Source organism: Ictidomys tridecemlineatus, chromosome 8 (assembly GCF_052094955.1).
Source record: "Ictidomys tridecemlineatus isolate mIctTri1 chromosome 8, mIctTri1.hap1, whole genome shotgun sequence".
Classification (NCBI taxonomy): domain Eukaryota; kingdom Metazoa; phylum Chordata; class Mammalia; order Rodentia; family Sciuridae; genus Ictidomys; species Ictidomys tridecemlineatus.
This window is the reverse complement of record NC_135484.1, coordinates 62,749,260-62,776,804: the sequence shown is the minus strand read 5'-3', so window position 1 is coordinate 62,776,804 and position 27,545 is coordinate 62,749,260. Positions and strand designations below refer to the sequence as shown.

Here is a 27,545-nt window from a genome sequence, read left to right as displayed (position 1 = left end):
CACTACATAAATGGTTCCCTCAACTATGGGGGCTACTACTTCATCCCTGGGATTATTAATGATTCTTATGGGTAAATCTCAGAATTAAAATAATCAACCTTGACAACATTCTGACATCTATTGTTGCACCAATTGGCTCATGATCTGGTAAAAGATAAAAAGTACATAGGGGATACACTAGAAGAAGCCCTCCTTCAGATGTCATACTAGAAAGCAATTGAATATTCCTATAATTTCCTATATGATTATCTGAAAGAACACACAAGAACTTCTTTCAGCTTGTATGAACTATTCCAACACCTTCCCCATTGACCACCAATATCAATCATCCCATTTCTTCCTCGCAATCTGTTCTTTGCTCATGTCCCAGCTCTTAAAGTTCCCTAGGCATAAGACCAGGAAGCACATAAGTTCCTATACTGTAAGGAATGGGTTGTGTTTGCTCTTCCATACTTCAGTCCTCCTATCAATGAGTCTGCGCACCTGCTGAACTCTACATTCAAAGGATCCATAGGCATCTTTTGTCACTTTTGGAAACTTGGAGGAAGGATTTGTACCCATGCAGAAAAATGTGACACTTGGGAAATCTGGGTTACAGAGTATTCCTTAGGAGGAGACAAATGCATCCTCAGGCTTAATAATTATATCTTAACAACACTGAATAGCAGGTCCTGGAAGTCTTATAGAACAATAGCTAACATCTTGAAGGAAAGTGTCAGTGTTACCAGATCATCAATGATCAGCCTCTTTGTTTCTCTTTCCTCAAAGTTACTTGTAATACTGTTGCTTCTGAGTCTGACTACAAATTTTGCTAAAAGGGTGAGATCTGAGGGTTATAAAATGTATATGATTTAAGACTTCTTTTCTGAGCTGCTGGGATTGTAGCTCAGTGGCAGAGAGTTTGTCTAGCATGTGTAAGGCACTGGGTTCAATCCTCAGCACCACATAAAAATAAATAAAAGTATTATGTCCACCTACAACTAAAAATATTCTTTAAATTTATTAATTTTTTATTCATATATGACAGCGGAATGCATTACAATTCTTATTACACATATAGAGCACAATTTTTCATATCTCTGGTTGTATACAAAGTACATTCACACCAATTCGTATCTTTATACATGTACTTTGGATAATAATGTCCATCACATTCTACCATCATTTCTAAACCCCTGCCCCCTCCATTCCCCTCCCATCCCTCTACCCTATCTAGAGTTCATTTATTCCTCCCACACTCCCCCTCCTTACCCCACTATGAATCAGCCTCCTTATATCAGAGAAACCATTCGGCATTTGATTTTTTTAGGATTGGCTAACTTCATTTACTTCTCCAACGCCATCCTTTTACCTGCAAATGCCATTATTTCATTCTCTTTTACTGTTGAGTAATATTCCATTGTGTATATATGCCACATTTTTTAATCCATCTACTGAAGGGCATCTAGGTTGGTTCCACAGTTTAGGCATTGTGAACTGTTTTGTTGTGGCTGTGTCCCTGCAGTATGCTGTTTTTAAGTCCTTTGGGTATAGAGGGAGAAGAAGATAGCTGGGTCAATGGCAGTTCCATTCCCAATTTTCCAAGAAATCTCTACATTGCTTTCCATATTGGCTGTACCAATTTGCAGCCCCACATCCTCATCAATACTTATTATTGTTTGCAATCATAATAGCTGCCATTCTGACTGGAATGAGATGATATCTTAGAGTAGTTTTGATTTGCATTTCTCTAATTGCTAGTGATGATGAACATTTTTTCATGTATTTGTCGATTGGTTGTATATCATCTTCTGGGAAGTGTCTTTTCAGGTCTTTGGCCCATATATTGATTGGGTTAGTTGTTTTTCTAGTGTTTAACTTTTCGAGTTCTTTATATACCATAGAGATTAGTGCTCTATCTGATATGTGAGAGGTAAAGATTTGCTCCCAAGATGCAGGCTGTCTGTTCACCTCACAGACTGTTTCTTTTGCTGAAAAGAAACTTTCATAGTTTGAGTCCATCCCATTAATTGATTTTAATTCTTGTGCCAAAGGAGTCTTATTAAGGAAGTTGGGGCCTAATTCCACTTTTTCTTCTATTAGGCACAGGGTCTCTGGTTTTATTCCTAGGTCCTTGATCCATTTTGAGTTGAGTTTTGTGCATGATGAAAGATAGGAGTTTAGTTTCATTTTGCTGCATATGGATTTCCAGTTTTCCCAGCACCATTGTTGAAGAGACTACCTTTCCCCAGTGCATGTTTTTGGCACCTTTGTCTAATATAAGATAATTGTAATTTTGTGGATGAGTCTCTGTGTCCTCTATTCTATACCATTGGTCTACCAGTCTGTTTTGGTGCCCATAGCATACTACTGTTTTTGTTACTATTGCTCTGTAGTATAGTTTAAGGTCTGGTATAGTGATGCTACCTGCTTCACTCTTCCTGCTAAGGATTGCTTTAGCTATTCTGGGTCTCTTATTTTTCTAGATGAATTTCATAATGGTTTTGTTTTTTTTTTTTTAAAAAGAGTCCCTCCCTAGTTTCAGTTTCTCAAATGCACTTCTGAAGTAAAGGAAAATAAAGCACTCAACTTTAATTGAATTCCAGGACTGGCTTTGCCCTGAATTTAATTTCCATCTTGGCTGTCCTGTATTAGGCAATCAAAGGAACCAGTTCTTCTAACTTTATTCAAAGGTCATCTCTTTATAAAGACTATCTGGCAGTCCCCAAATTTTGATTAATAAAATTACACATCATGGGCTGGGGATGTGGCTCAAGCGGTAGCGCGCTCGCCTGGCATGCGTGCGGCCCGGGTTCGATCCTCAGCATCACATACCAACAAAGATGTTGTGTCTGCTGAGAACTAAAAAATAAATGTTAAAAATTCTCTCTCTCTCTCCTCTCTCACTCTCTCTTTAAAAAAAAAAATACACATCACACATTGTTATGGGGAAATTTAAATTCAAAGCCTTCTATAAGGATCTAACCCTTTAAAAAAAGCTGATTAGTAACAGTTTATAGAGGAAGGTTTTATGTTTGGCCATCAGGGTCAGAGGAGATCAACTTTGCAAGCAGACTCCACATTCCTAAAGAACTTTTCTTCATTGTATGCATCGCAGTTGTCACCTTAGTTGGAATCCAGCATCCTCAACAGCTTTTAGACATCTGAGCAATCACCAGACTGGCAAAGATCTTTAACCACCAGGACTATTTAGAGCCTTTCAGAGCCTTACTCAAATTAACTCCTCCTTAGGCACAGATCATATTGCTATCTACCTCATCTTCTTTTTTTTTTTTTTCCAAGAGATTGATTCCAGGGGTACTTTATCAGTAAGCTACATCCCCGGTCCTTTTTAAATTTTTTTATCTGGGGACAGGGTCTTACTAAATTGCTGAGGCTGGCCAAGAACTGGAAATTCTCCTGCCTCACCCTCCCAAGTTTTGGGGATTAGAGGTATACACAGCCATGCGCTGCTCAACCTCATCTTTAGACATTGGAATCCTATACCCTATACCTTCTCAAATGATAAACTCGTTCCTCTGTTGGACATCATGCGAAAATTTTGTGTGACACTTCTTTTCAAGTGCAGGGCTGAGTCTCAGAATATTCTTGTCCCATGTGCTCTGACCATTAAAAGGTTAAGAATGTCCACGTAATTCTCCCAGGTACACACGATTTTCTCAAAGATCACTGAATCCATAGATTCACTTCCTGTGTGTGAAGCTCTGTAATCTTAGAATTGGCCCCTGTTTCTTCACAGTCAAGATGAAAATATGTCTGCCAGAATTAGAGTGGGCAATAATAATAGTCTCTCAAGAGACTGAAAGGTAAGATTCTGTTTCTAGGGTTGGGGTTATAGCTCAGTGGTAAAGCACTTGCCTCACATGTATGAGGTACTGGGCCCCTCAGCACCACATAAAAATAAGTAATTAAAGGAATTGTGTCCATCTACAACTAAAATATATATATTTTTAAATTCTATTACTAAAATATGTAAAACCTTTTATCTAAATAACTTGGAAAAAAACTGAGGCCTGGTGCTTGCCACCCATTATGGCAGGATAAATACTCCTCTGCTCACCAGCTGGCTTCATTCTCCACAGCTCAACAGCTGATGGAAGAAGCACCTATGTGTTTAATGGGTTTGGAGCTATCTGGATGTATTAATTGCTGCTAGCCACATAACAAATTACAAACCAATTTAGCAGGTTTCAACAATATACATGTATTTTCTCACATTTTCTATGATCAAGAATCCAGGCAGCCTTAGCTACCTGCCTTTGGCTCAGGGTCTCACAGTCTGCAATGGAGATGTCAGCCAGATGCATCTAGTTTGAATCTTAAATTCCTCCAAAGGTCCAGGTGTTTAAAGTTGGGTCCCTGGAGGGTACTACTGGGAGCTGGTGAAACCTTTAGGAGGTGGGGCCTTGTAGGAGATCTTTAAGTCACTAGAGGCATGCCCTTGAAGAGGATAGTAGAACCCTGGTCCTTTCCTTCCTCCCCGCCCCACCCCACCCTGCTCCCTAGACATGAAGGGAGAATTTTCCTTACTCCCACCTTTGCTACCTGGAACACCCACAGAGGCCTATAGGTAATGGGTCTGCCTGATCATGGACAGGAACCTCCAAAACTGTGAGCCAGTATAAACCTTTTCTCTTTATAAACTGATTATCTCAGGCATTTGTTATAATATAGGAAACCTGACTAATATATCAGGGTTGCAATTATCTTAAGGGCTGATTTGGGGAGGATCTGCTAACAAAATCACTCACATGGCTGGTAGCATACTCAGGTCTTCTCTGGATCTTGGCCAGAGACATCTGTTCCTTACCATGTGGACCTCTCTGAAGAGCTGTTTGTGAAAGAGTTGGCTTGTCAGAGCAAGTAAGTAAGAAAGCAACATTGGGTGAGAAAGAAGGCCCAGGATAGAGCTGCAGTCTTTTAGTAATCAAGTCTTGGAAGGGTCAATTCTCTGCTAATGCCATGCTGTATTTGTTAGAAGCAAATCACCAAGTCCAGCCTATACTCCTGTGGGGAAGAATTACCCAAGAGGATGCAAACCAGGAGGCAGTATCACTGTGGACCATCTTGGATGTTGTCTACCACAGGAGAGAAACATTCTTACATCCCAGAACTACATTCAAAAGGGCTTGGAGCCAAAAAGTCATGATATCTGCAATTTATTTAAAATACTTCCACACATATACAAAAAGATAAGGCAAATATGACCAAATGTTAGCAACTACTAAATCCAGGTGGTGAATATGAAACTGTTTATTGTACTATTCTATTTTACTGAGAATTTAAAATTTTTCATTATAAATCAAAATCATCTAATCATGTTCACTAATAATGTGTAAAGAAAAAGTATCAACTATGATTATTCCCTAAGTTAAAATAGTGGGCAGACTTTCTCCAGTGTTAAAATGGACAGTGCTAAATAGACCTCACCTAACACAGGTTTATTTGGCACCTAAATGCCCTGACAGTCTCATCAGTATGATGCTAGACTATAAATTCAGGGAAGACAGGAATCACACTAGACAAAACTGCATCCCCCAGTACTCAGTCCAATGCCCATACAATCTAAAACAAACGCACAGTAAATATATTTGTCCTATGAATGTCTATTTTATAATTCCTTGTCTTTTAGATCAAATCTTTTAGATCAAAATTGTCCCATCTATATCCGATGGCACAGAACTGTAAAGGTCTGGAACACTGGGACTCGATCAAGGACTTGGATAGGTGCTTGAGCTACCAGTTCATGAAGAACTATTTCAGCCTACCCCATAGTGCTAGAGCTCACTCCCCACGGAGGCAAAATGACTTTTGAAATTGGCAGCACAAGTCAAGCCATCGGTTCCTTCTAAGAGAATCCCCAAAGTTAGACCACTTGATGTGTAATGTAGTGAGACCTCTTTTACCAATAACATGACAGAGCTATGCCTCTGAAGGTCACCAAAGATTTAAATGCAAAAAGCTCATTTAAGACTTTCCAAAGCTTGCCTTCTCCCACCCCAAAAGTAACTTGGTATTAAAAGTGGGTTTAAGGGGCTGGGGATGTGGCTCAAGCGGTAGCGCGCTCGCCTGGCATGCGTGCGGCCTGGGTTCGATCCTCAGCACCACATACCAACAAAGATGTTGTGTCCACCGAGAACTAAAAAATAAATATTAAAAATTCTCTCTCTCTCTCTCTCTCTCTCTCTCTCTCTCTCTCTCTCTCTCTCTCTCTCTCCCTCCTCTCTCACTCTCTCTTAAAAAAAAAAAGTGGGTTTAAGAGGTGCCTTGCAATGGTTGTAGGGCAAGTTATCAAAAATTCTAGATTGTCTCCAAGCTTAACCCCTATAATATATTTTGCCAGAAAAACAAAATTAAGGTAGATCCCCTAAGAAATGCATGAAGCTACAATGCAATATTAAACACTGAGCTTCTATTTAGAATTTTTTTTTTACAAATGTTTATATTCAATAGCACTATCCATAAGGAAATCTACTCTATAACATCCATGGAAGAGTCTCTTGCTAGAATTCAGGACCAAAATTAATTTGTCCCAGTTGAAGAACTTGCGTGTTTCCTCTCTCTAGAAAATAAACACAAAGCTGCCCCACATTTCCTTTTTTTATATTTATTGCCAAAAATTCAAGTTAAGTTATGCATAATTCCAGGAGTAAGCTCATTCCGAGAACATGATTGTTTTCTAATTGGTTTCTGGAACATTTGTATTAACATTAAACAGCCTATGCAAAGGCAGAAAGCTTCCAGGCTGCACAGGGGTATTTCAGCGAACAAGGATCATATGGCATAGTTACAAAATAGGTGCATATGGCAAGAAGTCAGAATGAGGAGGGAGATGGGAGTAGAATTCAGGCTATAAGAAAAGGAATTTGGATTTTTAGCGTAGGAAGAATTGAGGGTCTTTGGTTCTGATTTACATTTTAAATTAACCTCTCTAGAATTAAAAAAAACAATACTAGTAGTAGGAATCAGCTAAGAAGCTGTAGCAGAACTCAGACAAGAGACACAGGTGCCTCTGTCATGATTTGGGGGCAGAAAGGGGATAGAAGATTAAGGTATTTAGTGAACATCAAGGTGATGAATTATATTCATCTGCTCAGTTAAGCAAGCACTTAGCATCTGGCCCTACACCCATCTGAGTCTATCTTGGTTAAATTAATTTCCCTATTTACAAACCAGGCATAATATACTAATGGTAATAATAATCATAATAATACCTAAGCTCATATGCCTTTGTTGAGAATTAATGAGAACAATTTCTACCTCAATTAATTACCTCATTAATCCTCACCAAACCCATAGGAAAATAGATATTGTTATTACATTTCCATAAAGATATATTCATTATTTATATTATGTATTTTACATGTGTGATCTATTAGGTTTATCATATGTGTAATATAACATGTTTCATAAACATGTACATTATTATGAAGTGAAGTATCATAGTACATATGAAGGTATGCATATACATGTTGTATTATAGGAACATTGAAAATACTCCATAAAAGTTAGTTCTTATCAATATTATAAGCAAGTTCTGGGTCCTGGGATACAGAGAGAAACAGAACAGACAAGCTTTCATGGACTTTATATTACATGGAGCTGTGGCAAATCAATCGATAAGAAAATATTAGTCATAAGTTCTATGCAGAGAATTAAGGTGAAGTGATTCAACAGAGGGTGACTATCATACATTAAAGTAGGTAGTCATGGAAGGCCTCTCTGTGGAGGTGATATTTACACAGAGACATGAATGTCAAAAAGGACAAAAGAGTGCTGGGGTTGTAGCTCAGTGGCAGAGCACTTGCTCAGCACATGTGAGATAATGAGTTTGATCCTCAGCACCACATAAAAATAAATAAAATAAAGGTATTGTGTGTCCATCTAAAAATAAAAAAGAGATCTACCATCCCTAAAAAAAAAAAATGAAGAAGATAATGCAAGGCAGAGGAATAGCTAAGACACATGCCTGAGATCAGAATAAGCTTGGTGTGTTTGTGAAGTGACAGAAGACCAGCATGGTTGGGATATAGTGAGAAGGGCTGAAGGATAAGAAAACAGATGAAAAGAATGGGCAAGGCCCAGGCAGTAGAGGGCTTGGAAGGCCAGGAGAGAGAGAATGCAGAAGGAACAATCAAGAATGACTTCCTGGTGTCCAACTGGAGCAAATGAACAGATGACAGTGCCATCCACCAAGTGGAAGGGTGACAAGTCCTGTTTGGGGAGGTGCTACAGTTTAGGGGGCTATGGACACCTAAATGAAGAAGACCTCTGGGATTCAAAGAGGGATTACAATGGATGTGGGAGTGCGAAACTTGAGATGTGTAGAGGGCAGGAGAGATGAAATCTCGACCCATTAATATTTAAGGCATCTATCTAAAAAGAAGAAGCAGGGAAGAAGGAAGAGAGGTCCCACAAGTAAGGCAAGAACTAAGAAACATTCAGCATTGACTTCTGGTTTCTCCTAGTCTCCATAGGTTCAAATCCAAGCTCTGTCATTTACTAGCTGGGAGACCTTAAGCAAGCTACCTCTTCATGCTTAATTTCCTCACGGATAGCATTATTGTGAACAGTTACTGACACCAAAAGGCACTTAGAACAGCGCAGACCTGAAGCAAAGGCTTACATGTGTTAGAGGTTACTAAGCTCAACAACAGGGCAACAGCCAAGACTAGCACCTCCTCAGGGAAAGCCTGGGAATCTATAGACCTGAAAATAGGAGTGAGGCCTACAGGAGACTAGAAAGCCTCAATTCTTATACTTAATGCACCCCCAAATCTTACTTCCATTGGTATTACAGCAGGAGATAGGCTCCTTAATATCTCACCTCAAGTCAAAGTGTATTATTTCCAAAGGGCTTTTAAATGGCAGGGTATTATTTACCCTTTCAATAGCAATTTGCAGATGAAGCAAGAAGAGCTAGTAGATAGGATGAAGTGGTCAATGAGTAAATGGGAGGTAATGCTGATACATTTCAAAACAGCCTCTGCGTGAAGAGAGACAAGAGCTGGGGCAAAATTGGGTGGTGGTTTGAAAGAGTCAATATTGTAGGTAGAGGGAGCCTGCAGAGATAAAGTCTGAAGAGAGGAAAGAGAATTTGTAGTCAAAAGCCTGAAAATGGGAAGGACTAGGGACTCTCATAGCGAGGAAACAGGCTGACTATGCTGACTGGGGTCCTATAGAGGAAGGCAAAGAGCTGGGGCAATCGATGGGTACATCAGAGAAAGAGAGCAGCTTCCATAATGCAGCTTAGGCTCGGCTGACTGAGAGGGAATTAAGTATGAAAGCAGCTAATAAAATGGCAGGGGGAGGGGCATGGAGGGAAAAGAGAGACTTGTGATCTGGGCAGGTGATGATCATGGGCAGAGTTGGGTGGGCTGTGCAGGAGCTCCCTGGTGGACTGTAGCAGCAAGGTCTGAAGCAGACAGCCCCAAGTACCACCTAATCCTGGAGCTGACCTATGGGGAGGAGGCTCAACAGTAGGAATGAATGACATGGCAGGTTTGGGGCTCAACACTGTGAGGTGTCAGACACTTATAGATGCCTGCATGGGGTCAAGACGATATGAAGAGGATGGCATAAGGCAGTGTATCCACCCACAGAAACCTTAAGGATTCTATGTGAGTCTGAGGAAAGATTGCCTCAAATGCCACTCGGAAACAAAGCTAGAAAAACAAAGGATTGAGACAAATCACAGAAGAAATATAATTAAGAAATTTCAAAAAGAAAAATATACGTTCTTAAAAGTGATTAAAGAATCAGAAAACAGAGCCAACTTTAAGATACCACTTTACTACAAACAGTGTTAAACTATTTTTTAACCCTAAGCCCTAATACTGGTAAGCCTTCCGTGAAAATGGTACTTCAGTCTTTTACTGGTCACATGGTAAATTTGTATATCTTTTTAGGAAAGCACCATGACATTGCCTGGAAATAGACCTAACAATGTTCAGAAACATTTGTTCAGTAATTTTACTCCTATGAGCTAATGTCAAATAAATCCTCAGGAGATATTTGAGTTATCACAAAAAAAATCTGAAATAACTTAAAGGATAATGTAACAAAATATGGGGTTATTAAAGAAAAATTTTTAAAATGTCAACAACACAGAAAAATATTCAGAGCTTTTAGGATACAAAGAGAAATCTACGTAAAAAATGAAATCTCATCAAACTGTGCATGTGGAAGACATAGGGAAATAGGAAATAGTTACTGAATTAAATTACAGAATAATGGGAGATATATTCCTTCTAGTTCTTGAAATGTTGGTTTATTTTAATAAAGTAAATTATTTAAATAAATAAAAAATATGTTGTTGGCTGACAACTAACTTAATGTATTAGGATATACCAGGTCATCATTTATCTATAATTAATTCCTCCCAAATGCTATGCAGGTAAGTCAGCCCAACAGATCACAAACATTGAATGCTTATGTATCCGACAACTTGGGTGATTGGTGGGGTACAGGGAGCACTAAGCCTTCATGTTCTGTATTCAACTAACATAGAATCAGGAATTGTAAGCCTGAAATTTAAACAAAAAGTCACATCACTTTTCTTAAAGAAAGATCTAGAATACCCTAGGATAAAATAAAGGCCACATTGAGACTGTCCAAATTATACCAACTAATTTGTATTGCTAAACATGCCACAGAGAATTCTAGGAATTCAATATTTATTAACATTTCATTTTATTCTGCTAAAACTATTTTTTGTTTGTTTGCATGAGTAATCAATCAATGTTCTTACCGAATCAAACAGCAACAATGAAAATGAGAAAAAAAGAAAGCACAACTCTGGGTTACAAATGCCTAGTCCCTGTAAGGATACAAGTGTTAGTGAGCCTCATCCCATTATCCCTGACTATTTCAGGATACCTGGGTCCCCAGGCTATTAGTTCCTCCCTCCTCCCTCCTCCTGTTGGAAGTCTAGAGTGCAGAGGATGAGCAAAAAGAGGAGTTAATGCTTTCTGAGTGTATGTTCCAATGATCCTCTCCATCAGAGAGCAGCAAGCAATTTAGAGTTATTGAATCATATGTAAAGACCTTTCAGAGTAAATCACTTCCACCTCAGTTGGTAAGCACACAACTCCAGTACAAACTTGTAAAAGCTTAGGCTTTCACTGGAATCCATTCAATACAGGTGAACATAGGATTTATGATTCAAATCTAATTATTACTTTTCTTTTTTTCTTTTTTTTAAGAGAGAGAGAGAGAGAGAAATTTAATGTTTATTTTTTAGTTTTCGGTGGATACAACATTTTTATTTTTTATGTGGTGCTGAGAATGGAACCCAGCGCCCCGCGCATGCCAGGTGAGCACGTTACCACTAGAGCCACATCCCCAGCCTCTAGTTATTACTTTTCTTGCACGTGACTTTTACAAGTCACCCATGCAAACAAGGCATTCTGGAGCAGAAGGAAACATTCTGTCACTAACTGAATGGCCTTGAACCATCCTCAACCCTCTCTGAACCTCGCCTAGCTTCTTGTCTGCTCAGTGACTGGCTCTCATTGTAGAGTGACTGGCTCTCAGGGGTATTGTTAAGACTAGAACATCTTCAAGATGCTATTAAAAATAGTTTCTACATATTGTATGAATCCATTTATATGAAATCACCAGAAGGGACAAATCTACAGAGATGTAGTGCTAATTGGTAGTTTCCAGGGTCTGGGGAAGAGATGGAAAGTGACAGCTTATGACTAATGCATTTCTTTTGGGACTGATGGCAATGTTCTGAAATTAGATAGTGGTCATGGTTGAAAACCTTGTGAATATACTAAAAAGCACAAAATTATATACCTTAAAAGTGGATTGTATGGTATGTGCATTATATCTCAATAAAATTGATTTTAAAAAATAGTTTCTAAAATTAATGAAAACAACAACAACAAAAAATCTACTGTCTACAGTAACGATTTTGACATGTATAGAAGGAAATTCCAGACTAAGTACCATGCCGACAGACACAACCAGGCTTACCTTTCAACAAAACTGGAAAGTCAGCTTAATTTTCACCAAAGTTGATCACCTCCTGTTTTATTCAGCTTTTTTTTGCTGCAGTGGCTTAAAGACCCAACCAGAACAACACATCTAAACCATAATTCTCCACCCCAAAATCATTCTGGTTGGGTCTTTGAGTCACAGCAGTAAAAAAATCTGAAAGAAAACAGAAATTGGTACCAATACTGGGGTGTTATGGTTTAGATGTGGTGTCCCGCAAGAGCTTACATATGAAAAAACATAAGAAGATTTGGAGGAGAAATGACTGGGTTATAGCCTTAACCTAATTAATCCTGATGGGATAAACTGAGTAGGTAATTGGAGGCAGGTGGGGTGTGGCTGGAGGAAGTGGTTCACTGGGGTCAGGGCTATGGGGTACATATTTTGTATCTAGAGAGTGGAGTCTCTCCCTCTCTCCCCCTCCTCTCTCTCTTCCCTCCCCCCTCTCCTTCCTGATCATCGTGTGAGCTGTTTCCCTCTACCACACTCTTCCTCCATTGATGTTCAGCCTCACCTTGAGCCCCAAGGAATGGAGTTTGCCGTCTATGGACTGAGACCTCTGAAACTGCAAGCCCCTAAATAAACTTTTCCTCCCCTAAAATTGTTCTGGTCAGATCTTGTAGTTGCAGCAGAAAAAAAAAAAAAAAGTTGACTAAAACACCTCCCTTATAAAAGGCTGCAATACACTCTCTTTTGGTATCAAGACACATGGCGCTTCCATGGTTCTTTACCTGGTACCTTCCTTCTTGCAGCACCTAGGCCTCCACTCCTGAGCTATCATAGACAACAGATATACTTGACTCATCTGCTAAGTTTTTTAAAATATCTTTCCACAGACCCCAACCCCAGTGAATTAACCAGCCTGGCAAGAAGCTGTGTAGCTGCATTTTAAAGGCACCCAGTCACACACACACACCTTCCTGGGTCATTCTAAAGAGCAATCAGGCTAAAGCCACTCTTCTAGAGGGACCTATAGTTTTGAGAGTACACAGAACCTACTTCAAAAAGCACTGCTTTGAGGTTCCAGAATATTCCCTTTAGTATCTATTTTTTTTCTTTTTTCATCTGTGGATCGTTTTTAGTGAGATTAACAGACTTCATTGCTCCTATGTCTTCCTTCTCCCCTGACTTCAGATCATAGTCCCCTGGTATATGCTAAGTGTGCTAAGAGGTGCCTAGATACAATCTATTGCTTCTCATCCCTTTCCACTTCCCAGATCTGAAGGCTTCTCCATTACCTTCACTGGGAACTATGGTGTGTGTCTGCTGTATTCAGAGCAGTGTCCCACTGAAGCCTGAAAGGCTAATGTGCAGATGACCTAGAAATTTCCAAGAGGTGCTGTTGAAATGACATAATGAAATGGAGTAGGAAGAGCAGGTACTAAAACAATCTATTCCCAAGCTCTGTTAAAACCGAAAGCAGTAAGCATGAATCAAAACATCAAATTGTACCTCATAAGTTATGTACTATTGTGTCTATAAAAATAAATAAATAACGAAACTATTTTGCTTCTGTCCAGGTCAAAAGCCTTTAGGGGAAAAAAAAAGACTCTTTAAAAGAAAATGAATATGCTGGGATTGTGGCTCAGTGGTAGAGTGCTCCTCTAGCATGCATGAGGCACTGGGTTCAATCTTCAGCACCACATAAATGTAAAGTAAAGATACTGTGTCCACCTAAAACTAAAAAATAAATATTTTTTTAAAAAATGAATGTTGATTTAATAATAGAGATGTAGAGTAAATACTAACCACATCCTTAACCACCTCCTCTGGTGCATGCTTGTGTGGCTATTTTCCTTTATTCCATGACTGAACTGTACACTTCTCATTCAACAAACATTTGATGGAGGCCTACTGTGTGCCATGCACTCAGTCAGGCCCCAAAGACAGAGAATGAATCCACCAGTCCCAGCACAGAGTCCAGTTAAGGAGAAGTCACATCAAGTTATGACAAGAAGTTGCAAAGAATGCCCAGAGAAAGCAAACTCCAAATTTCCCCAAGCAAACAACTTATACAAGTTTTTACTAGTCTCTGTGAAAGCTCACCACACTGGGGACATGTCAAGATTAAAATCCTTAAGTAGTTTTATATGCCTCTCCACCCTGGATATGTGTAATTTGAATTTTAGACCTATGTATGGAATTTGACATTTATCCCTTTTAGATTTCATCTTGTTAAAGTTCAAAGCTCTGATTCTTAATTCTTCCATTCAACTTTTTGGCTATCCTTCCTCCCACTGTCATTCAAAACCATTAAGCATGCCTTCAAAGTTGTGAACAAATCAATGGGAAAAAGTACTGAACATGATAAGTCTACAGCATTATTCCTAGAGAGGTCTCTTCTGGTGATATTAGTCCATTAGTCAAAACTGTGAGGATCCAATCATGACTTCACCTCAGTCATGACTATATTTTATTTAGAGATGGGGCTTTGCTAGGGGCACAAAACGGGACACAGTCCAACCTGTCCAACTTCCTCTCCTCCCCACAATACTCAGGAAAACTTTGGGGAACCACACACACCCACAAATCCCTTTGAAAATTAGCCATTGACCCACCAGAATGTCAGACATGATGGTATCCCAATGGTTTGAAGAAATCGAGAGATGACCTACCCAATTAGCAAGTCAAGCATAGTACTTACTTTTTAGTATGATTTATTCACAATGAACCAAAGATAGTACTTTACAAAAATAACCATTTACTTAATAACTTATCTGATATTTAATTTTCATTTTCAGAATCTCCTTCTTCTCCCTCTTATTTTGGAAATAGAAACAAGTTTCTGTCTCCATTTTCTGACATTTTTCCTATTCTTCCCCAATTCTGAAAGATTATAATAGGAGTTCCAAGATCATATGGAAAATTTTTCACACCCAAAGATGTTGTTTGCTTGAGTGTAGAAACTTGAGAACTTAACATTCATAAGTTTTTTGAGTAGAGACCAATCTCATTCTTTATTTTCCAATAATCTAATAAAGCACATAGTTAATTAATGTTGCATAGTGGATACAAAATTAATGTTCAAATAATTAATTTGCTTGTTATCCTCTTCATTATTTAAGAATATAAAAATGCTCTTTTGCAACTATTGTGAAGTTCAACTCAATTTACCTCTATGGAAGTAAATTATGAGTTGAGTATTTATACTTTTTTGACCCTGAAGTCACTAACTTTGTACCCTTAAAACACACACACACACACACACAAAAAAAAAAAAAAATAGCCAGGCATGGTGGCATACACCTATAATCCCAGTAATCCCTATAATAATGAGTTCAAAGCCAGCCACAGCAACTTAGTTAGGCCCTAAGCAACCCAGCAAAGCCCATCTCTAAATAAAATATAAAAAAGGACTGAGGATGTGGCTCAGTGATTCAGCACTCCTAAGTTGGATCTCCAATACCAAAACAAAGAAAGCAGGTAGGGGGTCAGCACAATGAGCCCAGGTGATACAATTATTTCCTTAACCTCATATTCCCATCACTCAAATCTGTCTGTTACCAATCAATGCTACCTCCCTACTTTAAACCTCTGATGGTCTCCTTTGCCTTAGAAAAAGCCCAGAATTATTTATGCAACATGTGAGATCTGTATAAACCTTGCATCTTCTTACCTCAGCCTCATGCTGCCCTTCAGCTCTCATACCATTTCCAGGTACACTGGTCACCTTTCCATTCCTTGAAAGTTCCCCACTGTTTCATTTCTGAGACTCCTTCCCTGTTCCATACTCTTCTACTCACTGTCCTGGCCCTGCTCCCCTTCCCCCACATGCCTGCCTAACCCTTACTTATCTTTCAGAGCCCCAGCTTAAATATGGCCCCTCTGGGCTGGGGCTGTAGCTCAGCGGTAGGGCATCCACCTTGCTGGTGTGAGGTACTGGGTTCGATAATCAGCACCACATAAAAATAAATAAACTATATTGTGTCCATCTACAACTAAAAAAAAAAAATTGCCCCTCAAGCCTTCCCAAACCATCACACCCTCTCCTACCCCAACCCACCCACAAAATTTCCCCTGCTAAATGCCCTCATTGCACCTTAATTTCTCCACTGTGGCACTCAAGTGCTGCAATTTTATAAGCGTTTACTAACAATATCTCCTTTGGGTGGCAGCTCTGGTGGCTCAGGGCTGTGCCCAACTTTTTCACCACCAACTCTCAAGCCCTTCACAGAGCCCAGTATGCATTTCAATAAATGTGTGCTTGATCATACAGTTCTAAGTCAAGGAATTACCCTTCCATCAGAATTCTAATTATTAAGAGTTTAATCTCCTCCCATTGTCTCTAACTACAGAGAAGCAGCTGAAGAGAACATTCTTTGATAGGAAATTACAGGTTCCAGTTGCAGAGCCCATTACCATTTTTTATCTCATCCTTTAAATGTATTCCCACATTCAAATATTTTGCTTGGAAAGTGCTCTCAGATCCACAGATCCTGGAGTGCATGCTTAATCTGCTAAATGCATTCTAACATTCACTCATTCTTTTCTTTATCCATTCAAAAATGGTTACTGAGCACCACCTGTACAAGGTTGAGCCTCATACTTAAAACTGCATCTTTATTATTCTCCCTCTATATGATTATTTCTCCCAAACCAACTTTGTTTACCAATTATTCTACTTTTGCCATGAGATAACTGCTGTGTCACCACCCACAATCCATAAAAGTCCAATTTGAAGTAAAGAAACATTAGATTTTAGTGGTCCCTGCTGCTCCATCATGACCAGCTAAACACAAGATTCTTTAAGACTGTCACCATCCAGCACCACTATCCCCCCCTTCCACCACCACAATGCAGCAGCCTGTTACTCCATCCTGAGATATAGGGGAGAACAACTTCACCATTTCTTAATAACTCTTGGTCTGGCCAACTTTGTGAAAGCTGCTTTCCAAAGCACCAAAATGCAATCTTGTGTTGTGACTAGAAGTTTCAAAAACACAAGAAAAGGTGAATTAATCCATAGGATGAGTTTGGCACACTCACCAAAGAGAGCAGCTCTCATTGCTGATGCTACCACATCCTTCTCCATTCTAGGTCCCACAAGAGTCCAACCTACTCTTTTGGACTCTGAGCTCATGGAGACAAGCTCTGTCTTCTCCTGGCATGCCAGAGGAGGAGTGGGGTCAGCAAAGTGGCATTCTGCCTTTCCAGGATTTCTATCCAGACTTCAAGGCATAATTGCACTCTATTCTCTTTACCTTTTCCCCACACATGTCCCTGCCTGACTGTACTCCACCTGTGTCCTGAACAGCATCAACCCTGTGCTTCATAGCAAGGCTTCCCAATCTGCAGGTGCAATCCCAAAGGCATTTCTAATGAACACTAGGTGCGAGATTCTCTTTTCCTAATCACAAAAGATTAACCATGCTGTTCTCTGAGAATATTTTAATCTTTACCATTTAACTCTTAACTAAGTGATCAGCCAAATATCTATGTACCTGAAAAACAAAACTTCTTATCCAACAGCAACATACAATAATTCTGGAAAACTACTCAGCTGCAATTCTATATGCTGAGGAGGTAGTAAAGAAAAGCTCTGCTGTGCATCCCTCTACTCTGTATTAAATAATAAAGATCACATTGATCTGGTTCTGACAGATATGCCAACCCAACATCAACATGGACTCTGAAAAACAAAGACATGCCTGCCGAGTTATTTTCTAATTTAAGAAAAGCACATTAAATTTCTTATCAATCAAGTAAAGCTTGCTAGAAATCTACTTTTCTCACTTCCATTTAACAATTCCATTTATCACCTTCTTTTTCAGAAGCAGCCCTTTAAAAGAGATCCTTTCTCCTTAAGTACTGATGCATTTCAGCCTAACTGGGGAGCAGTCTTCCCAGTGAAGGTCCAACTTCAACTTGCAAAGCTCAGGAAATCAAACAATAGTAATACTCCATATTTAATTCTGCACTCCTATCCCTGGAGCCATCTAATACAACATACTTAAAAATTACTTTGGAGACAACATTTTAAGTTGCCAGCTTAAGCTCTGACAACGTTAGGAGACATTTTAAAGAGGTCAGCCTGAGATAATCCAACTTCTTCACTTTGAAGCACAATCCATAAGGAACCTCAGGGTGATGGTAGGGTCAGAAAATAACAAGAGTCTTGAGTTTGACCTGGATCTGATTCCTGGATCCACTTCTACTGATTGTGTGACTTTTGGTAAATCACTCAACCTTCTGTGCCTTGGTTTCCTTATCTGTCAGATGAGTGGTGTTATTTAATTTTGTGCTAGATTCCATCTTCTATTCTTAGCTTAATCTCATATCTAATGGTTACAGCTGGGGATCTCTTTGCTAACACCAGATACAGCTGTACAATTCTTAATTTCATTCTCTTATTTTCTATCTGCTTCAAGATCATAACTGTAGATTGAGTATTAATAATATAACAAATATTAAAAAGGCAGAAGATAAAGTGAGGTTTCATCTGATAAGTCTTATATCAGTTTTCCTGGTACCAAGTATGATACCAGGTTTATGGAGTCACAAAGTATAGAATATTTAATAAGAAAAAATAGGAGAAATGGAAACTAACATGTATACAGGAATAAAAGCATAACCATGATTCAAAATCATGCATAAAAATACTGGAAAGCTGTACATCAAAATGGTAACCATGGTTAGCACTAGATTATAAAAGTATAATGACTTATTTTCCTTCCTTGTGCTTTTCTGAACCTTCCCCAAATTCTATAATTAATTAATAACTGTAACTACTATTTATTTAGTATCCCTCATGGGTCAGACCCTGTAGTAAATACTTAACTTATTGCATTTAGTCCTCACACTCTAGGAAGTAGAGTAGCCCCCCATCTTGTCCTCAATGAATATGTTCTCAGATCTCTAGTGGATGCCTGAGGCCACAGATAGAACCAAACAGTTATATAGTATGGGTTTTTCCCCCCATAGGTACATACCTATGATAAAGTTTAATTTATAAGTGAGATTCAGTTAGAGATAAGCAAGCATAACTTGCTATAGATTTTAGCAACTTCAGCATAGGATGTTTTTATTTCCTTATTGAGAACTTTCATCCTTTCACTTAAAGAAATACTTTACAACTTCACTTTGGCATATCCAAATTGCCAACAAAATTACTCTTGAACTTAGAGCAATTCTCTGTAAAATAAGGGTTACCCGTATGCAAGCACTGTAGTACACCACAACACAAATCAAGAGGGTTACTAAATGTAGTTCACAGAGCATGGATATGGTGGATGAAGAGATGATTCACATGCTGGACTGGGAGGTGAGATATTTCACCATATTACACAGAACACTGCAATTTAAAACTTATGAATTTATTGCTGGGATTTCCCATTCAATATTTTCAGGCTGCAATTGACTACAGGTATCTAAAACTCCAGAAAGTCATGAATAAGAGGGGACTACTATATCTGCCAAGTATCCAACCTAGCCATCAAGTGATTAATTTCCCTCCCGTCTCCCAGAAATTCAGGAGATAGCATTGTTTAAGTCATCAAATGTTAAAGAAATATTATCAGTTATCATTATCAACCTGTTCCTAGTTCTCTTAACCAGAAATGCCCCAGAAAAGTGATGATCACCCTCTCTGTTTAAGAAACAAACTGTCACATTGTTGAAGATAAGCAGCACTTTAACACCATAATCTCTGCCATAACTGTGGGGATTCAACTCCCTGTTTGCCAGCCTCCCAACAGCATGGGCTGGAAGGGAGGGAAAGCAAGTCAGGAAGAGACATAGTCAATGTTAAGGAGGAAGTGACCCAGCTGTAGGCCTGGTTTTTGAGGTCAAGAATACAGTACTAAGATTCTAAAGGAATGAACAAGGCTAATTCCACCTGGTCTCAGTGGAGCAAAACAAAAGAAAGTCTACACAGCGTCAATTCTTCAAGCCAGACAGAGCTTTAGAAGGAGTTCAGCCAGCATCAAGCCCCCCATGGTACATGACCCCTATAACAAGGCTAACCAAGAGATGGATGAGGAGCCACAATCTGCCACCCACAGGCTAAGGTTCAAGGAAGAACTCCATGTCTAGCAAGTGTCAGAGGTATGGAACAGCAAAAATGCAGACAGAGTAAGTCACTCTGCAAGGGACAGACTGTACCTAACTCAGCCTCCAGTTCCTAGGGCACTACATGGGTTTCAACAAAACAAATTCCAAATCCCACTTTCTGATGAGGTAAGGTACTAATATGTTCCAGAACAGGGATAACCATGAATCTGGGAATTGCTGCTACCAAGGGAAGGCCAGTGGAAGAAAACCACTTTATGTAGATGAAATCAGTAGACCCCAAAGACAAATCACATGGAGGACTTGACTCCCTCTACCTTAGTTGTCTCCCTCTAGAAGACATTATTTCATACCTTCAGGATCCTGAATTCAAATGATCTATTCATGAATTGTCATAGGTAAGACTCAAGCTCTGCCAAGTACAGAACTGCAGCAGACTGGGCCACCTGCAACCAGCCAGGTGAGCAAGAGCACACCCACCCTCACCAGCCCGTGAACAGAACGTGGCTCTGCACCTCTCCTTGAGGAACTTCCCAAACACAGTTAAGCCCATTGTGTGTCATAAATACAAAATCAGAGCTAAAACATGCTCTGAAGAGGATCAAGAACACAAACAGAAATGGAAGGGATGAGAAAAGGACCAATGTTGCACATGCACATGGAATAGGTCAAAACCAGCGCCCACAGCATCTCTCTCAAACTTGATGTTGATGGGTACAATTCACAATCTGCCTTTTAACCTTGAACTATTTATAAACAGAAGAGCTTTCCTTGCTCAAAATCATCCTTTTCTCACAGCATATTCAGAAATATCTGCATCATTTACAGCCAGGTAGTGATACCAAAGCATGTCCCATACTCTCTTCACAAGGGACCTGCTACACACGTCATAGTCAAACACCAGAATTTAGTGGGAAGACTAAAAACTCCTGAAAACTGGGGAGCTTGGTTAAATGATGGCACTGCAACCCACATGTGGAAGAGAAGAAACCAAGATTTACATTAGTAAATCAGCAGTGCTTCACCACACATGCAAAATATAAGGATACAAAATACAGAATAGAAGGCATGGTACATTACCCAAGAGCCCTGCTAAGGAGCGCATGTCCTTCTCCATCAGCATGTAAATCTCTTCCTCCGAGAATCGGCCAATGCCATGGCCGTGCATCTCGCGCTTCACAATTCCTTTTGTTATGTGGCACACGACCCACCTCAGCAGGTTACTGAAGGGACCACCACCACTAAGAGAGAGCATCTTCCGGGTCTCATTGAGATTGTCCACCCACTGGCAATAAGCTAATGTCCTGGAATTGTGTGGAAACAGGTTACTACCGTGCATCAGATGCGTGTCAGCTCCAGAGAGTCGCTTCTGAATGAGTTGTTCAGAACTCGGCACACTCTGGAGGAACCAAATAATTGCAGCTTTTACAAAGAGCAATCTGCGTGGCAGATATTACAAGAGGCTCTAATACAGGCCTGTGAGAGAAAAGGTGAAAAATCCAGATGATATTCCAATCCCACCAAACCTCTCTGGGAACCCGCCCTCAGACCCTCTCCACACCATGCTTCCCCTTTCTCCTACACAGCCCCACAAAAAACAAGAAGAACCCCAACTCAAAGTGCTTTAGTTAGGACAGTGAGTCTCCCTGGACACATGGCAGTGAGGACTCGGGGGCTGGCATCCTTCTTTCCTTTCTTGAGCACGATGACAGCTCTACAGGCACAGGCTTTGTGCTAAAAAAGCTGCATGGGGGGCTGGGGCTGTAGCTCAGGGGTAGAGCACCTGCGTCACACATGAGAAGCACTGGGTTCAATCCTCAGCACCACATAAAAATAAGTAAATAAAGATATTGTGTCCATCTACAACTAAAAAGAATATTTTTTAAAAAAAGCTGCATGGTTCTGTTTCATACACTCAGATGTTTGCACTTTATATTTCATGATATAAAATTATTTTTTAAAAATGAAACCATTTTTGTCTTTTTTGCAGAGGATTAGTGCGTAGGTATACTTGTCCATGTTTATTATAAATTATAAATATTTTGGAAATGATTGGCTCTCCTAAAAACCAACTCTACAGCTCAGCTTGTTCTCAGGATTATAAAGTGAATAAAATTCCAAAGGAACTTGGTTGAGTCACTTTTCCCATCTGGGTGGTGCTCTTGGCAACCTCAGCATAGGGTGCGCCTATATAACATGTACAGACAGTTAAATGGCTTATTCACTGTTCATGAGTCTCCTCAACTGCAATACCCAGGCCTTTGCCAAATTTGTTCTCCAAATCTTTGCAACTGAAAGAATGCTTTTAAAGCTAACGGTGTTGGTAGTTAGAAATAAAAGGGGTTTCCCACTGAAGACTGAGGAAAAGACAGCAGTAGGAGTGCAGGCATGAGACTCTAGTTTTTCCTCATACTGATAAAAAATGTAGTGAGAGTCATCTCTACTTCTAATACAGGTTGATGCAGCAGTAATAAGCACTTCAAAAAAATCAGAAATGTGAACAACATTTTTGGGGGGAACACAAGGGATGAGAGTCAATTGTTGCTGAAACAAAATGCTGTTTTCCACGTGAAGGGAGAAAAAAAAAAGCAAAAACGAAAGGCCCTGGAAGTTTGATCATCTTATACAGTTCTGTGCCTTTAGAGTTGTCTCCTCTTTACTTTTTTAAAAATATTTTTAGTTGTAGATAGACACAATACCTATATTTTGTTTGTTTAGTTTTCTTATGTGGTGCTAGAAATCAAACCCAGTGTCTCACATACACTAGGCAAGCACTCTACCACTGAGCCACAACCCAGCCTGTCTCCTCTTTAAATATGAAAATAAGAAGTCCATTTCTCCAAAATACTGAAAAATTCCTGATTTTTACTGACTTTATAATCAATTTAACTGTAATCAAGTTTAACATTATGTGTTAAACACTCTTCTTTATTCCCTGGTTAAAATAATATGCCCAGATCTTATTAGAAAGCTTCATGTACTTCTTTTTAGTAAGTCTCTCAGAGTATTTAGGAGTCATGAAACAGATTTTGCTGAAAATAGGAAAAAAAGTACATCACAATGATCTAGGAAAAGCATTCATTGGATATCTCAGTATAATATATGTCACATTTGTTCTGCTAAATTCTGTATAAATATGAAAACTAGATGCTTTTCCACTTGCTCTTCTTTGTATACCTGTGGTAATTAAGAACCCTGGCTGCTTGATGACCTGTGAGAATTTCAGGAAGTATGGGTGGGGCACAGGACGAAGATGAGGTAACTTGTGAGAGATGAGACTGGCAAGGATCAGATCATGACAGATCTGGTGAACTTCATGCCAAAAGCAAAGGTTAATTCCTGGAAAGTTTTTAACAGACAAGAAGCATAATCATATGTGTGGCAATGCTGGTAGGAAGGCTGGCTAGAAGACTGCATCAAGACCAGGCAAGAAATGATGCACTCACTGAGGCAGTGGCAGAGGGGATACTGGGTAAGGAATGGGTGGGAGAAATGCTGAGATAGAAGAGAGTCTATCAGTCACGAATTGTGCATAAGGTGAAACCAGGCGTTTACTCCTAGGTTGGTTTGGGTGGATAATATCACCAACAGATACTGGATTACACAAAGAGGAACTGATTTGGGCAATGAAAGATGAGCTAACCAGGTGCATTTGAAAGTCCCATGGAACTCCCAAGGGAAGGCATTCAGAAGGCTGAGAATTCAGGAGACAGGCTGAGACTCCAGATGGAAAATTGATGGTCAGGGGCAAGGTGATGGCAGTTGTAAAGCTGTGAGAAGAGGTGAGGTCCCCTAAGGAAGTTTTTAGAGTGAAGAATGTTATTGAGAAAACCATGGTTCAAGGGCAAGTTAGATGAGAAGGCCAGGCTGGAGGTGCAACTTGGAGAGAAGGAGGAAATTGCTCTGAGATGGAGGGAAAGAAGGTGTTATAAGGGATCAGGGGCTACTGAATGGTTTAGAGTTGATGACTTCAGTTTTCTCTGTTGAGCAGGAAATGTGTATGAGGGCATGTGCAGAAAACGAAGACACAGTGATTGGTAGAGAGAAGCAGGTAGAGATGGGAGGGGCATGTTCTGGGCCACACGGTTCAGCAGGGAGGAGGCACATCACTGCATAGATGTAAAGTTATCTCATTGCAGGAGCTTGAATGTAGAACACAGAAGAAGGACAATTGGGTTTATTCACAAACCACCCAGTGTGTGCTATTCTTTTTTTTTTTTTTTTAAGAGAGAGAGAATTTTTTAATGTTTATTTTTCAGTTTTCGGCAGACACGACATCTTTGTTTGTATGTGGTGCTGAGGATTGAACCCAGGCCGCACGCATGACAGGCGAGCGCACTACCGTTTGAGCCACATGCCCAGCCCCCAGTGTGTGCTATTCTGTGATGGCATTGCAAGTCGAGCAAGACACTTCTGAAATACCTCTGTTGCCTCTACACTTTTGCAAATGCTGACCCCTCTTTCTCAGGACATCCTAATCTTCCACTTCCAGTCACTTCAGTTGTCCCTAGACTCCCTCATGACACCATCTCCTTTGGGAAGTCTTCCTCTTCTCTCCAGCAGGTTCTCACTGCCTTCCCTCGGTTCTTCATACTGCCCCCTACAATGACCATTGCAGACCTATGATGTCTGTCTCCCTTCAGCCTGTGAGCCACTTGAGGGTAGGGACATGGTGCCTGGTTACTGGTAGTCATTCATTTAGCTGGCTGAAGAATGAATTATTGATTGAATGAAAAAAGGCTTCACTCCGAGCCAACCACTGCTAAGTAGTGTTTCTAAGGGATGACACACACTTAAGCAGAAAAATGGAAAAAGGAGAAATGCCTACAGAGGGTGACAAAAGGGCTGCCACTCTTATTCTGGGATTCGTGGCTCCTCCCTCTCTGCTGAGAAGGAGTCCACTGCACAGGGAATCATGAATTATTAACTGAAGAGGGCAGGAAGGGCCAATTTGGAAAGTAGATTAGGCTAAGCAATTAAAGTAATTTATCACTGGAAAGTCTATTTCAGGAAGTTGAGGTACTCACTTTCCTTATTGCAACAAATCTATCTGAGCTCTCATGCAAAAATGGGGTCAAAGAGTTTTGAAAGATTATCTTAGAACATAAGAATAAAATCTGCTCATGTATTTTTAAAGGAGATTTTTTTAAAAAACAAGCAAAGAAATGCTGATCCCTGATATTTTTAATGAAGATATCTCTCATCATAACTTAAAAGACACCAGATCCATGGCAGAAATGAACATTGACGTGTGGAAAACTGCAAACCATGCCAACAACTGAGTCTCAGGACGTGGCCTTCCGAGTCATGAGAAAGCCCCTCTCTGTGTGGGCTACATCCTTGCTAACTTTGTCTTGTACTCTGAACATTTGCCAGAGGAGAGAGGAGCTTATGGTATGTTTCTGTACTTTCACCAAGTTTCACAAGCATTAAATTGGGCCTTCCAAACAGGAGCCCTCCCTACAGCTAAAACTGAATGGCAAAGAATGACAAGGGGAACATATTAATTGAGTTGCAGTCAGGGAGCCTGTCCTGGTTTTTAGAATAGATCTTCTTGGGTAAGTCATTTTAAGAAAGCAGCCATCTCTCACAGTCACTGAAATTACATCAAAAGCTACATGGGGCTGAGATTTGGCTCAGTGGTAGAGCCCTTGCCTAGCATGTGAGAGGCCCAGATCCCCAACACCATAAAAAAATAATAATAATAAGATTTAAAAATCTATAATATAATAGGGCTGGGAATGCAGATGTAGCTCAGTGGTAGTATCACTTGCCTAGCACATGCAAGGCTCTTGAGTTCAATCCCCAGTATTGGCAAAAAATTTTTAAAAAGTCCAAAGGTGTGACCCAATGATAAAGCACTTGCCTACCATGCATGCATGAGTCCCTGAGTTTGATCCACAACAATGCCCAAAAAGAAAAAAAAATATTTCAATCTCAAAATCTTTAATTTATGGCCAACCTAGAAGCAAATTTGAATTCATTGTTTTAATGCCTATATTAGCAGGGGTTATGACTACAGTGTCTAACAGTACAGCCCTCTCAGCACACTTCCCTATGGAGATGGGAGAATCAAAAAACCACTCACTAATGTCCACGAGGGGGCAGTATGTCACACTGAAGAAGCTACAGTGCTGCCCGAAACCAATTCCTTCCAGTAATTTGATGCCCTGTCTCTCCCACACTCCTTCATACCAGCTTCTCCGTATTGGATCTAACTTAAGCATCCAGTAGGACAAAGGGGATATGAAAAAAACTATCTTCTCCATCTTCAATAATAGCTTTTATAATGCAAGTGGGATGTAATTGTATAGATTTCAAATGCAAGCAAACACTTTAAAGCTGAGTGCACTTATTTGAACAGACTAAAACAGAGCTTCAGGATTATGTGATGTTACATAATAATGAGAGCTTTCCATTGCCTTTGCTGTCCAGAAAATTGTACTTGATGTGAAGAATTTTTAAAGTTTCAGGACGAAATAAAACATATCTGAAACCCCCCAGATCATTCAATAACTGAGTTAAACATAGTAGGCTTACTGCAGTTTCCTCTCCCATCTCTGGGTACATTAGAGACTAGGAGCTCAATGATGGTCAGAATTTAACAAGATCTCACAGAAAACCCATACTTGTAAGATTTTCCCCCATACTGAGGTCAGTTTCCTACGCTGGGCCCGGGTTTCCAGGGATGCACATTTTAGGTGTGGCTGCTGGAACCAGAAGAGGAGGAGGAGAGGAGCCTAAGAATGTCAGAAGTTCTCTGCCTGAGGCATTTTAGGGGGAGAAGGTGGTATTTAGAGCTCTTAGGAGTCTTTTCAAAATCTCCTCAGAGCAAGCTGTTGGCTAAAGGGTCAGGAACTTTCAGAAACAGAGAGCAGTGCTTTTCCTGCTGCTACTAGAGACTAAAGGGAATAGGAGGAGTGGGAATACAATTTTGAAAGGTCACTAGCTACCTGCATCTTAATCAAGACCCTCCCTCGAACCTTCACTATTTCTTCCTCCAATAAATCCTTAAATAGACACAAGAAAGATATAAGAGCTATCCCCCCCCAAAAAAGTATTTTGCTAATAACAAAGTGAATTAGAGAATGAAATCATCCTTAGAAGAGTCTACATATAGCCCAAGCAAATCTCCAAGCAAAGCACCTGTAAGTTTATGATCCATAAAATTAAGATGCTTCCCTACCAGGGTACCACCTGTCAACTTCCCCACATTCAACCCACATCCACAGCCTGCCCTCCACATCCAGTATCAGCTGAAGGATGGTGAAAAAAAAATGATAGTGAGGGAAGCCATCCATGAACTTCTACCAGGAAGCAAAGTTATATAAATGACACACACACAACCAGAGCAAAAGGCAATGATGTGTGGGAGCTGGGAATTCTACTGAATCAAAAATTTTCTGACTGGAATACATATTTTCTGAGCTTCCTAAAAATCTAAGTTGTAGCCAAAGTACCAGTTAAAGTGTAGGGCTTCAGTTCTTCAGGCAGCTGACAAGGTAACAGCACTCCACGTTAATGAGCACATCTAT

General features: G+C 39.9%; 1 protein-coding gene across 3 annotated transcripts in view; it reads right to left on the bottom strand.

The window, feature by feature from the left end:
- Positions 1–27,545, bottom strand: part of Faxc (failed axon connections homolog, metaxin like GST domain containing) — a 70,132-nt gene that overhangs the window by 24,113 nt on the left and 18,474 nt on the right. For all 3 annotated transcript variants that reach the window (XM_021733670.3, XM_005335876.4, XM_078019584.1), the window contains one exon: positions 21,091–21,314. In XM_021733670.3, coding sequence (XP_021589345.1) covers positions 21,091–21,314 — 224 coding nt within the window. The remainder of the gene's footprint in view (positions 1–21,090; positions 21,315–27,545) is intronic.